This window comes from Chelon labrosus, assembly GCF_963514085.1.
Source record: "Chelon labrosus genome assembly, chromosome: 6".
NCBI lineage: Eukaryota > Metazoa > Chordata > Actinopteri > Mugiliformes > Mugilidae > Chelon > Chelon labrosus.
Window position 1 is genome coordinate 6,306,809 of NC_140342.1, and position 14,451 is coordinate 6,321,259.

The following is a 14,451-nucleotide window of genomic DNA, read 5'->3' on the forward strand; positions in this document are numbered from 1 at the left end:
GAGGTCGGAGGCTTTCGCGGACTACAAATCCGGTGGAATCGATTATGGGCTCGATAACAAAATCAATCAGTGTGTAGAACAGTTATTATAGCGGTGAAATTCCCCCACATAAAAGAACATGTTAGTGTGCGCCGGCGGACAGGTCCTCAATCTCTTTGACCGAGGGCTCCCAATTAGGACTCTGCGTTCAGCGTCGGCCATTATGAAACTGGCTCTTATAACTAGTCTACACATAATTTTAAATTCAGATTTAAGAGATGCACTTTTACAGAGACGAAACAAAAAAAAAAATTCTCTGCAGACACCTTCGGAGACTCGCAAATGCGCGCGGAGTCGGTCCGCGGTGAGAAGGAAACACACGCCACTATTTCGCCGGAGGAATTAAAATTGATACCTGGTGATTTTTTAAGTGTCCGCTCTTATTTAAAATGTCATGTCTGGTTGAATGTCAAGCAGAGATCCCAAAGAGCGGGCAGGGAGAGACGCGATTCCCAAAGACACAATTGCGATGAGGGGGAAACTAGGTCTGATCTTCAGACAGCCCGACCGAGGTAACAACAAAATATTAGAAATTTAAATGAAATAAAGCAGCCATGCACGGCTATTGAGGTATTTAGAGACATTTCGGATTTACCTCTTGAATGTCAGATCTCGTCGTGATTGTCTCAAGTTTCTTCTTCCGTCGCTGGTGCTGCCCGTCAGCCGGTCACAAAACTGAGTCCAAGCAGGACGAACGCTGTTATCGCGCCGTCTCTCTCTCTCTCTCTCTCTCTCTCTCTCTTTCTCTCTCTCTCCCCCTTTTCAGTAATAACGTGCCCCTAGAAAATCTCTCTACCGCTGATTTCCACGGCTTTTCTCTCCTTGTCCCCTCTTGAGCTCCTCATCACCCCCTCTCTCTCTCTCTCTCTGCTGTGATTAATATTGGCATTATGTCCATCATCACTCATCATCACAGCCAACACCTCCGCCACCAGCAGCATCACGATCAGCATCCCGATCATCATTTATCACGTATCAATGCAGAATTATCAGTTGCATTAGGTTTAATGTGCACTCTATAATTTCCTAATTACAGTGTTATTATCATGTGTCATGTCAGGCTCATTTATTTGAGATTCAAGTCGTTTTTAGCGTCCCTTCAACAATATGTTAATGAAAAACACACACAGGTGTGAAATACTATCTCCCCCACTGTGCTGTATCATTTTAATCCCAGGGTTTAGCCACAAATCACTTCTACTACCACACTGCTTTCACTATATCCAACTACTTCGATCGCAATATATCACGACACAAAAGAATATATACACAGAAGATATACAAGTGCTATCTACAAGTGGAACTGTGTAGTGAATGCACACCGATTAGCCACAACATTAAAACCACTGACAGGAGACGCGAATAACATTGACCATCTCGTGAGAATACAATGTTTTGCTGGGAAACTTTTGGACCTGGCATTCATGTGGATGTTACTTAGACATGTAACTTAGACCAGACCAGACCAGACACCCCCACCCCACACTGTAAACCCGAACAGTACAACAAACTCATAACTATTACCGGCAACTAAATCAAAGTGGGGTAATTAGTTAACCCGACACTGAAACATTAAGTATTCTGAACGAATAATAGCGTTTTGATTTCACAGGGATAAGTATGTTTAAGTGAACACCGTCACTTAACTTGAAACGTTTAGGTTAACAGGCGTACGTGAGGGGACGTGACGTCTGACGTCACTACATCCAACTGTTCAGGGCACGCATTCAGAAAATTCAAGATGGCTGGACCTTAGCGAGGGATGCGACCGGAGCGAAGAAAGGAGGTAAAACATTCATATTAATCAAAAAACCTGCACAACAACGCACATTTGTTGCTGTGCTGTTGTAAAATTGTCTTTTATCTGTGTTTTGTGTTCCGGGGGACCCTGATTTCAGGATTTGAAAGTTTTGCGCGCGCGACGGTGTAACTTAACGTAACGTTACAAAAGTTCAGCAAAAGTTCAATACAGCCTAGTTTTGTTAAACGATGTGAACGTGTGTAATGAAGTTACATGCTGCGATACTAGACTTATTTCCGACTGGTTTAAACTGAAGCGTACTTTGTAATTATCGTCAGTGTCGCTACTCAGCCCAGGTCGCTAACGTTACGTTACTTCGTTATTTCGTTACAACAACGTAACGTTAAGGGCAGTGGAAAGAGCCGTTCTTTGCCTTGAAAAAATATGCAGAGGACGACTTGTTTCAAATATTCGTGAGATGTTTGAATAAAGGCAGCTGCTACATATGTGAATGTTTTTTTTTTTATCAGACATTGCAAAAATGCACTAAACATAGGTTTGTGCTCTCTCTTATGTTATAGTGCCAGAGCGGTTTTGTCATCCTGAGCAACCCTGAGCAACAGACAGCGTTGGTGAATTTTTTGGTAAGTATTTGTTTATTTAAAAACACTAGGGGTGTAACGGTACATGTATTCGTATTGAACCGATTCGGTACGGGGCGTTCGGTTCGGGCCAGCGCGGAGAACGATTTAGGGAGCCATTTTTTTTTTCCACTTCGGTGCCTCACTGTCTCTTCTCCCCCATGTGTTGTGCGTGTGCTCTGCAGATGCTGCAGAGCCAATGTGTTTTTTTTTCTTCGGTGCCTCACTGTCTCCTCTCCCTGACACTCTCCCTCGTGCCATGCCTGCTCTCACACATCTTGACCAATCACGTTCGGCTTTCAATTAAAAAAGTGGAGGAAAAAAGCAACTTTTTTTTCTCCACTTTTTTTGCATGAAAGCTGAAAATGTTTTAAACTTTATATAGTTTTTATACTTTTAATAATTAATCATTTATTTTGTAGACTTTGTTCAAGTGGCACTTGCGTTTAAAATAGTTAAAAGTTTGCCTAATTATGTCTTTATTTTTATGTTGTATAATTTATTTTGTGGCATTTTTTCAAGGTTGAGTGTGTTTGTAAAATAAAGCCATAAAGGATAAATATTTGATGTCATGTATGTATTTTACATTAGTAATTTATTTTTTCAGGCAGTTTTGCATTAATTTGGGTGATAAATTAGTTAGTAAGTTTTATTTATATAGCACATTTTTACACAGCATGCACTGACCAAAGTGCTTTACAATGTCAAAAATAAAAATATAATAACATTTAAAAATATAAAAATAATAATAACAGCAATAATATCATTATTATAATAATAATAATAATAATAATAATAATAATAATAATAATAATAATAAAACCAATTAATAAAATGCGAGGAGCCGTCTGGGAGCCGAAAGAGCCGGCTCCTTATAGTAAGCAGAGCCAAAAGAACCGGCTCTCCAAAAAGAGACGAAATTCCCATCACTAGGAGTGGAGATGGGGGCTGTGGCTCCTATCTCCTCTCTGTCTGTCTGCCTGTCCCTCTGTCCGTGCGTCCGTCTCCCTCTCTCTCTCTGTCTGTGTTGCGCACCGAGCTCCAGCAGCTGTGGATCAGCTGCAGACGCGCCGCCAATAGCAGGCACATGTCGCTGCTGTGTTGACACTACGTGCCGTCGTGATGTTATTCATTCATTTATTTAATCATTTGCGGCCGAATGGTTGCATCTTCAGGCAGCCGCTGTGGCATTTGCCCACATTGCCCTGTGGTCAGTCCGTCACTGGCTTCAACTGTTAGTGCTGCACTTTACATGTGTAAAAAAAAAAAAAAATTGTATCAGGGACAGTGTACTTACAACATAACATTAGTAGGTGAGTAAAATAATTAGATTTGACTAAAACATGTAAATTTGGTTTAGAAAAATTCCTAATAAACAAGCAAATTTATGTTTTGCATTTGGTTGTCTTACTGTACTGAAAATGAACCGAACCGAGACCTCAAAACCGAGGTACATACCGAACCGTGACTTTTGTGTATCGTTACACCCCTAAAAAACACCTTTGGTTATGACGTTCATCATGATTTGGAAATTAATTACATGTGTTTATTCTCTCCCTGCAGGATTTGTGTGACCTCTTCTGCCCACCCCAGTTCACGGTAAATGGATTGGAAGTGCAAGTTGTGCTCTGTATCCTTGGAGACACGTGCAAAGTTATTTAGGCATTATCAATTGCACCATAACCACTTCTCAAGAGTCAGCCCTCTACCATGTTTGTACAGTGACTGCATTTGTACTTTCCAGTCATTTAATGCAGTTAAAGCTCATTTGTCACGGTGTCATAGTGATACAGGCAGAATAAATTTGGCTGATGGTTCACAGTCAGGAAGTGCATTTTTTACATGTCCCTTGTGTGGCACCAAGCAGCCATTTTCTGAGGCATCACTATTTTCTCATTTAAGGGGGCATTTAAGAAATCATGAAGTGGTAGTATGCCCATACAATAACTGCAGTTACAGTACAAATGCATACTCGTCCTTCAATGCACACAAAAGCCGAAACCATGCAGACAGTTCAGATTTTGATACAAATATTGTATGTTCAGAAAAGAATGGTACGCCTGGTGAAAATGTTGAGGAGGGACCTGCTCAGTGTGAGAGCTCAGACACCTTTGACTCTGTTGAGCTAGAGAGTCAGTGTGACACAGACACTTTAAGAGCGCAGCTGCACCAAAGTTTAGCATCGCTATTCTTAAAGATGAAAACAATTCTTCATGTGTCTGACTTGGCGACTCAGGACATAGTGGAGAATCTGACACAAATCTTTTCCCTGTCCCAGCCTCTAGTCAAACAATCTCTTAGAGAAGTCTTAGAACATCATGACATCTCTGTCAGTGAAAATACTCTCGATGACATAGTTACTGCTGTTCTGGAAAGCAACATTCTTGTAAACGCCACAGCTAAAGGTAGAGAGTTATCTACAACTAAAAGAAGGAAAACATTTGTTGAGAAAAACTACCCTGTGGTGAAGCCTGTAGAGTATGTGCTGGACCCAGGACACACAGCAGTCTATGTTCCTGTTCTTGACATGATTCAGAAAATGTTCAAACATACAGACATTCTGGACAAAATTCTAGAAACAAAGATGTCACAGGAAGGTCATTTCATGAGCCACCAAGATGGCTCATACTATAAAGAGAATGAATTATTCTCTTCCTCAGATGATCTAAAGCTACCACTCATTTTGTACATTGATGATCTGGAAATAGCAAACCCACTTGGAACATCACGGAAGATACATAAACTATGTTCAGTCTACTGGGTATTAGCTGATCTGCCGAGTAAATATAGATCATCATTGCATGTGCTTCAGTTAGCAGCATTATGTAAGGTGTCTGACGTTCAGCGGGTTGGATATGAAAGACTGTTTGCTCCTCTTTTGCGAGACATCCAAACTCTTGAGCAAGATGGTGTTTTTATTGAGTCCATCGGTAAAGCCATAAAGGGAACAGTCTTGGTTGTCGTGGCTGATAATCTTGCAGCTCATGCATTAGCAGGATTTACCAAGTGTTTCAGAGCTCAGTATGTGTGTAGATTCTGCACAGCTACCAGAGACCAAATTCAGGCTCATGATGTTGGGAGTGGAGAATTCAGTATGCGGACAAAAGCCAGTCATGATGTTGATGTTGATGCTGCACTGCATGGGGTTGGTCAGAGTGGTGTTCAGGGAGGCTGTGTTCTGAGGCAGGGTCTACAGTATTTTCATACAGTCACAGGCTTCCCACCAGATGTCCTGCACGATCTTCTTGAGGGCATTGTGCCCGTAGAGCTGGCCCTGTGTATTGGGAAAATGATACATCATAAATACTTCACCCTGGAGTATTTAAACAGAAAAATTGTCTCATTCCCATACAAGCATGCAGACAAGGTTGACAGACCTCAGCCTATCCCAAAGACCTTCACTGTGAAGAAATCAATTGGTGGCAATGGCCATGAAAATGCTACTTTGCTCAGACTGCTTCCATTGATCATTGGTAGTAAAGTTCCAGAAGAGGATGGAGCATGGAGTGTACTCATGGATTTGAAAGAGATAGTAGAGCTGATGATTTGCCCAGTGTTTACAGATGAATCCATCCAGTATTTGCAAATGAAGACACAGGACCATAGACACCTGCTGCAGGAAGTTTTTCCTGATTTCACACTCAGACCAAAGCATCACTACACTGAGCATTACGCTGACCTCATACGTTGTTTTGGACCTCTTGTCCACTTGTGGACGATGAGATTTGAGGGAAAGCACTGCTTTTTCAAGCGCGTTGTACATGACACACAAAACTTCAAGAATGTTTTGAAAACACTTGCAAACAGACACCAACACATGATGGCATACTCTCTCAGTGCCCCATCCTTCTTCAAACCTCACCAGCAGACATCTAGTGTCTCATCTGTGATGGTATCAGGGCTTCCTGATGTTGCAAAGGCATATGTCGAACACATGACAGACAGCAACATGATTTACAGCACATCAGTTGTCAGTGTTGATGGAACTGATTATGGCGTGGAGATGTTTGTGTCTGTGGGACAGGAGGGAGGTTTGCCTCAGTTCAGCAAAATTGAACAGATTCTCCTTGTTGATAACCAGATCGTCTTTCTTTGCAAGACACACACATCATATTACATTGAGCATCTGAGATCTTATGAACTTTCACCAGGGAACTTGGCTGTCCACCTTTTAAAAGAGCTCAATGACACTTTGCCTCTCTCTGCATACAGAACAGATGGAAGACTGCTCTTAACACCAAAACGGTTCATATTACTAGACTGACATCTCAGCTCATTTAAGGTAAATGGCTAATATGGTAACTTTATTCAAAGATCATTCTTAATCACAATCACACTAACTCTATTTACTGTTTTTTTTGTTGTTGCAGTACATCAACACATCAAGATATGGCTGCTCCGCAGAAATTTGTGCTCCGTGTATGTGTTGAAACAGATGTTGCCATGAAGCTCATCCTCACCGAGCGACCACAGTCAGTAGAAGAGCTCAAGAATATAATGCAAGAGAAGTTTAAGCCAAGGCTGGACTGTGAATTTACCCTTCAATATGAAGATCCTGACTTCGATGGACAGCTCAGTGTTCTTATGGATATTCAGGAGCTCCCTGAAAAAGGAACACTGAAAGTGGTGAGACCTGAAAGCGATGTATCCTCCACTGGAAGCTCCGACACAGACATACTCCCACATGTGCCTTTAAGACAGCGTCAGAAAAACTGGCCAGATTGTTTCCCTGTGCCAACTTTTTCTTATGAAGTTGAGCATGTATGTGCACAGGGAAATGCTGCCTTTGAAAGTTCTGGGAAGACAGTGAAATTAACAAGAGCCCAAAAACACAATATCCTGGAAAACATGGCTGAAACAATGTACAACTTCAAGCCATATCCACATGACAAGGAAGTGGGTATGGCTGCTGAAGCTCTAGTAGCAGCTCATCCATGCCTCCGAGAACATGGGAGTAAGAATGGATGGTATGGATGGAAGGTGGCCTTGAAGTTCAAGATGGGGAATTTTCGCACTAAGTTGGCCAGATCTGGTTGTGCAGAGGTCTCCATCAATGCAGGCAAGAGAAGCCAAACCAATCCTGAAAATGATCATCCTCATTCCAACATCAAAAGAGCCAGAAGAGCCGAAGTTAATTTCCTACCCAACTTCCCCAGGGGAGAGAATGAGGCAACCTTGGAGGAAATGAGAGTACAAATCGTACAAGAGACTGAAAAGACCGAGAGAGACCAGATACTGATAGAAAAGCTCATGCACACAACCTTTGCCCTTCGCCGCCAACACATTGTTCAAGGAAGTCCACAGGTGCAGGAATTCCTGGAGAAATGGCCAGCGTTGCGAATTCAGTCACAGGTAAATATATAGTATGTTTTAATTAGTAATAGTTAATAAAAGTTATTGATAGTTAACATTTCATGTCGTAGATATCAACTCAACATTGTTTTTACACCTAAATATTTGTGTGTACAGGTGTTTGCAGAGTTCCATCGCATCACAAACGTGAATCTACGCAACCAGTTTTACTGTGAACTTGACCGATACACACCAAAGCTTGTTGCACTGTATCGACAGAAGTCCTCAAGGACTGGAAAGGGAGCAGAGGCACTGCGAGAGATGCTGAGAATTTATGACTTGGAGGTAAGTTTATGTTTGACTTTTCCATGGGGACAATGCTGATCATATAATGTGTTGTCATTACAGATTACAGATGCCTTGATAGTCAGTCATCCTGCTGAATCATAGATAGATTACTATTTTCAACATGACTGCATAACTTCATAACTGAAGCATTACATTGTTATACCAGTGACACGGACTGGGCATGCTGGCAAAAATATTTCTATAAAGATTTTTTTCTCAATCTAGGAAGAACATGACATCAACATGCGACGCACTCTGGCTCTTCGCGCGCTTCCAGTGTATCTCCGGGAGGATGACACTGAATTCTACAAAACCTTTAATGTAAGTATTAGGGTTTCAGACAGGTATCTGCTAGTCACACACAGCCCCCACCCCTCCCCTACACATATTGTCTCTGCAGCCAGAGCTGCTTCACTCTCGCACACACAGTGATTAATCTCTGTTTAGCTTGACTCTAGCTCATGTTACTCTCTTCAGTACTCTTCAGTTTTCTTCAGCTCGCCTCTAAGTTTCTATGATATTTAGAGTTACTTAGGCTTCAATCTGCCTCCTCATGCTCCACTCCAGTATCATATTTCTACAGCAATAAGTACATATTACATAATATGTGATTATAATTTTTTTTATGTTGATTGCCCTGCTAATGATCAATAGGATTGGTTTTCACTTTCAGCATGTGTAAATACAGTAGATAGTAGCAACAAATTTCTAGTGAAGGTGATTCAGATCCATGCATGTAGCCATGTAACTTGAGCCCTCCACTGTATCTAGAATATGACAGACTGAGACCCAGCATCTGATAAAATGACAGTTTCAGTCAGATGTGGAGAGGAGAGAAGAGGATAGAGGAGAGGATATAGGAGAGTTGAGGGAGAGAAGAGGGGAAGGAACGATGATATTTAAGTTACTTGGTTAACTTGTTATGAAAGGAATAATATACCGTATTTTGGCTCTATAAACAAGGATTGTGTTACATCCCTCTGGATTGGTCGTTATAATTAATTTTCTTGTGTTTTGCAGGGTGAAGATGAGATGGAGACCACTGACACACCGCTAGCGCTCCTCTCTGTGGTCCCTGACTCCACTGGTTCCATCAGCTTCAGCCCTGAGAGCATATCCATTGTGATAGAGGATGAAGTTGTTATGAGCGAGCTTCCCAGGTTGGCTGATGCATTTGTGGTGCTGCTTGGTTTAATCTATGCATTACACTTGGATTATCCAAAGAAACTCACTCACACATTCACATTCGTCCAGAAAGTGCTGATGTGTCTGGATGATAACAAACCATTGAAACCATGCCTACTCTCCCTGAAAAATGATTTGTTAAAGGAATAAACAAGCTGAAAAAGGGATGCCCGACTGAGCAGGCATGCACAAATGTAATTAATATCAGCAACATTAGTACAGCCATGTTGTTCTGTTGCTCATTCTTAAATGTGTTTGATAGTATAGACTGTTAAAACGTGGAAAGCACTGTTAAAAGCTTTTTGTGTATGCCCAGTGGGCTTTCTTTAAGTTAAGCATGAGATTTTTTGTTTACTTTATTGTACTGCCTCCTTGACCTCATTGATCAGTATGCCCTCATTTTTAAAGGGATAGTTTACCCAAAATTGAAATTTCACTCATTATCTACTCACCCTCATGTCAACTAAGGGCTGGGAGAAGTTTCAGAGTCCTCCGTGGTTTCTCTGAGTTACAGGGGGTCTCGGTGTAGCAGTGCATGTCCATATAACGATTGCAAATGGATACCAACTGTCTTTGTAACAAAAGGACACACCAAATACCTGCATGTTACTCGTATGTAACGTCCGTTTTGTATTGAAGCCCCAAGATGCAAAATTTGTCCCAAAAAAATTGAATAAGTCTATATTTCAAACTTGTTTTGTCGCGAAAGCTTTTCGAAGCTGGACCCTGGTTCGTCCAAATTTGACAGACCAGGAAGAGGAGCTTCTGCGACAAAACAAGCTTGAAATATAGAATAGTTAAATTTTTTTTCCCAGAACAATTTCTCATTTCAGGGCTTCAATACAAGACGGACATTACATACGAGCAGTATGGAGGTATTTGGATGTTTTTTGGTGTGTCTTTTTGTTATGAAGACAGTTGGTTTCCATTTGCAACTGTTGTATGGACATGCACTGCTACAGCCAAACCCCCTGTAACTCAGAGAAGCCACGGATAACTCTGAAACTTCTCCCAGCCCTTAGTCGACATGAGGGTGAGTAGATAATGAGTGAAATTTCAATTTTGGGCGAACTATCCTTTTAATGGCCATTCAGTTATTTATTTCAATTATATTTTCTTTTATTTATTGTATTTTATTCTGTTTTATTTGGTATGTTTTTGATTTTCCTCATTTGCACAAATTTAGATATCTATGCTGCTGCTTTTATAAGATATTTTTATTATTATTTGAGGAAATACAGTGCAGAGATGGGGAAGTTTGCTCATTCCAAATTATTCAAAATAGGCAGCTAAATATATATGTGTAAAAAAAATAATGTTTGACTCCAGGTGTTGCACTTTAATGTTATTTGACATTTCACAGTTTTACTAAGCCTGATATATTGTTCTGAAAAGAAAAAATGTTTAAATGGAACAGTTGTTAATGCCTTTTTAAAAGGTCGGTTTTAAGGTGCTGTTTTATACACTAATAAATTATTGCAATTCTGAGGAACACTTTAGTCAAGAACCTTTTTTTGCATGGATGGTGGAGGGGGAGTGGGGGGGGGGGGGTACAAAACACATCTCTCTGAAAACAGGGCGTCTTGTACATTTTTAAGTTGGCAAGTCATAAATATATTAACTTCATTAAGGTGTAATATTTTGAGTAGATAGAATTGATATAATATACATTGTTTTCAGTTAGTTTTTTCAAGTCCATGTGATTCACTTTTTATAAGTATATTCAGTCAAATAATTTAAGTATGAAGAAGACATAAATATTAAGTTAAGGAAATTTAAAAAATATATCAACCTTAAAATATAAATTAAGTCACGTGACAAAATATTTTTTAAGTATAGTGTAACTCAAAAAATTTATCACAATAACTTAAAAGTTCTTACGTAATCAGTTACGACAAAAATTTTGAGTTTTCTGAACTTATTCGGGTTTACAGTGCATAGCAATGACACTCCTTGATGGCAGCAGCCATCCCCAGCAGGATGCAGCCTGACACAGACACACACACTAAAACAGGTTAGTAACAACTCAACTCTGATGAGTCAGAACTGTTTTTGGAGGCACAGGGGAGACGGCAGGTGGTCATAATGTTATGCCTGATCAGTGTATCATTGGTATATACAGGATAACTGTCCGTACAGCTTTGACTGTCGAGGCATTATTGTTTTTTTGTTGTTGTTTTTTTTAAAAGTAATTAACGCCTAAAGATAAAGCAGGGCTGCTCTATACAGTAGTTACATTATTAGTATACTAGGACACATTACGCAGCTTTGTGTTGCCAGGCTATTTAGAAAATTAAAGTATTCATATTAGTGTTTAAGAGAGGTCATTATGATCACTGCAGTAGTTACTGGAAATCGCTACAGGAAAATTGCAGGAAAATTTAAACAAGAGCTTTTGGAACCTATTTTTAAATAAGACATGCACCTTTATACAGGTTTATATTTAATGCAAATAATCCTTTACTAATGCTGTATAAACTAGTTACAGGCCACAAATAAGACATTTGTGTTGGCAGGTTTAAAAGAAGTGGGAAACTCATAATTATTAGTCACTGGTTATGAGTAAATACGACTTTTGTTAACAGGTTTAGTAAATCTAGTTATTAACATTGAATAAATAGCCTACTAGTAACAAAAAACCTTTACAGAGACAGTCTCATTAAAATGTTTAGTCTAAAAGTGTTTTGTAATACTACCATACTATTAACATATCCTTCAGTGATGTACTATCAAATGCTGACCTCTTATTAACTGAATATTTATTGAGCTCACATTCAGGAAAGCCAAAACATATATAGCCAATTATATAAAAAGTATACTAAAAACTGGAAAAATGTCCCATAGAATCATTAAGTCTCATTTCCACTGCATAGTGCAGCTCAACTCGATTTTTTTTTGTGGACGGTAGCTAGTCCCACCACGGTGAAGGTTCCAGATGACTTGACACTAAAAGGTGCGGTGAAAACACAGCAGGCCAGTTACTGGTCGGAGAGGATTGTCACTATAACTGTCCCATGCGCCGTGACACGGGACATCAATTATTTTTTAACTAACCAAGCCACCGGCAACAGCAAATGCGGTTTCTTTTATTCGCTCAACCCAGATTTGAAACAAAATGTCAGCCCACAAACCAAAGAATGGTCAATTAAAAAAGTCCTACTGTGTTTTTGTTGATGACATCAAGCCAGTTTCATAAGGTGCCGCTGCAATTGTACGTTGGCCGAGAGAGCTCCACGCAATGCAACTTGAGCGCCTTTGTGTGTTTGCCGGTGTTGTGAATTTTTGCAGTGCACCTGTTGTCAAATGGATGAAAACATTGTCTTAACGTGCGTGTGTTTTGTCTATTTGTACGTGTTTTCTCAAGTTGCAGTGCGTTGAGCTCTCTCGGCCAATGTACGATTGGTATTACGATGTCTTCAGACTACCGGTGAAAGAGAAAATGGCAACAAGTCATTTTCAATGGAAGCTAATGATGTGAAGTTACATCCAGCCTTTTCTTTTCTTTACCACTTCACTGACGCAGTGACACATCAACAACTTGTATGTGCTTGTTACATCAATTCCACTTCATTCTGTGTCCTTGCAATTTCTTGTTCTGTTCTATCTGAATAATGTAATAACAACATGTTCTTGCCTTTAGTTATTTCCCCAGTGACGTTTAATGTCAGCATCAGCTAATGGAAGGTAGCTTGGCGGCAGATGATGGAACCGGCTGTGGCATTAACAGGTATGTAATGTACCTTTCTTTAAATAGAAGACAACAGAGCAATGTCAACGAGCGCTTGAGCAACTTCAGTGGCAATTTGGCAACAATTTAGCAGGCCGTGCTTGGCCGTTTTTGTAGCTTTGTCGCTTTGTTGTAGCGTGAACGCAGAATAAGTATCGGCTACGTGGCAGGGTGGAAAACAAAGAGGGGAAAAGTGTTTGGCACCAAAAGTGAGCAGAGACCGGTTGAGTCAAGCAGTGCATCATGTGATAATGAGCCCTTAGTGGTAATGTGTGATATCATAATTAGTCATTGTCATTGCAGTGACCTCTTCCTATCACTTTGGGAACACGGAATCCCTGTTCAAAGTCCCAAATATTAAAACCACCAACAACATATTTTTGACCACCAACAAGACAATAGAGAAAAGTTGTCCACGTTTATGGGTAGTAATTCATACATGTATTAGACCTCAAGGATCTATATACATAGAACGTTTTGGAGAGAAACTCCAAAATGCAACTTTTGTTTGTGTACTAGAAAACTCTACAGGGAGATTTAGCTTCTGGAAATGATCACTGCTGTAATTACTGCATGTCTGCCTTTAAAACTGTCCCCTCTCCAATCACCAGACATTTTCAGCAGGGGCATCACCACCATCATCATTATCGTCATTATCAGCGCCAAGTCATCACCTGATTACGATCCAATGATAACATTATTCTGTTCATGTTAATCAGACCATCTTCACCACAGTCACGGTCCTGTTTCAAAGAGCCATTACCTCCATCCTTATCACTTAAGAACAAATTATATCATCGTCCTCACACACGTACCTCACACATGTGAGCGCACACATCGCTTTAGGCTGATTTAGCCTCCTCAGTCATTACACATGCAAGTAAGTCCCATGTCTTCTGTCTACGATGTACTTGTAAATTGACTCTACCACAAGCCCTTTGATGAACACTGAGAGAGAGAGAGAAGAGGGAGATGTATGTGTGACCATTAGGATAGTAAAAGAGAAGGACTGCTCTTTCTCTATTACAGAAACACAGTATAACAGGGCCAGCTAGACGACAGAGAATGAAAGGACTGATTTATCCACCAGGGAGAGACTCTGTGTGTGTGGGTGTGGAGGGTGTGTGTGTGTGTGTGTGTGTGTGTGTGTGTGTGTGTGTATAAGAGAGAGAAAAAGGAAGGGAGCAGTAAGCACTCCCCTCTTTTCCTCTGTTTATTATTGAACGATAGAGCGGGTAAGTGCATTATTAAATTAAACGTACACATTTGTGTGAGTGTTTGAGTGGGCTTTGAATGCTTCTTCTTCTTCTTCCTCTTCCTCAGGCCAGGGTGCACATCTGCCTGGATGTGCCATGCTTTGCTGCAGCCTGGAGAGTCAGTTTTGCCATACATGTGTTTGGCAGGCACACTCAGTTGGCCAGGCAGCCGGACCAGGCTGGATATGCTGTAGCCAGCACCGGAAAAATACACTTTTAGGC

The 14,451-nt window shown here is 40.5% G+C and overlaps 1 protein-coding gene across 5 annotated transcripts; it reads left to right on the plus strand.

Annotated features, from left to right (window-relative positions):
• Positions 1–486: 486 nt before the first annotated feature.
• On the plus strand, positions 487–10,769 carry LOC311489475 (uncharacterized protein). 5 transcript variants are annotated; one of them, XM_084546566.1, is made up of 8 exons: positions 487–1,825; positions 2,362–2,424; positions 3,985–4,020; positions 6,634–6,703; positions 6,792–7,773; positions 7,891–8,058; positions 8,287–8,382; positions 9,082–10,769. In XM_084546566.1, the coding sequence occupies exons 5-8, from the start codon at positions 6,811–6,813 to the stop codon at positions 9,394–9,396; spliced, it is 1,542 nt and encodes a 513-aa protein (XP_084402692.1). In that variant the 5' UTR covers positions 487–1,825; positions 2,362–2,424; positions 3,985–4,020; positions 6,634–6,703; positions 6,792–6,810; the 3' UTR covers positions 9,397–10,769. The 5 variants fall into 5 exon arrangements, with proteins under 5 accessions (XP_084402692.1, XP_084402693.1, XP_084402695.1 ...); XM_084546567.1 differs by having other exon boundaries at positions 487–2,424; XM_084546569.1 differs by having other exon boundaries at positions 487–2,424; positions 6,639–6,703.
• Positions 10,770–14,451: the final 3,682 nt, after the last annotated feature.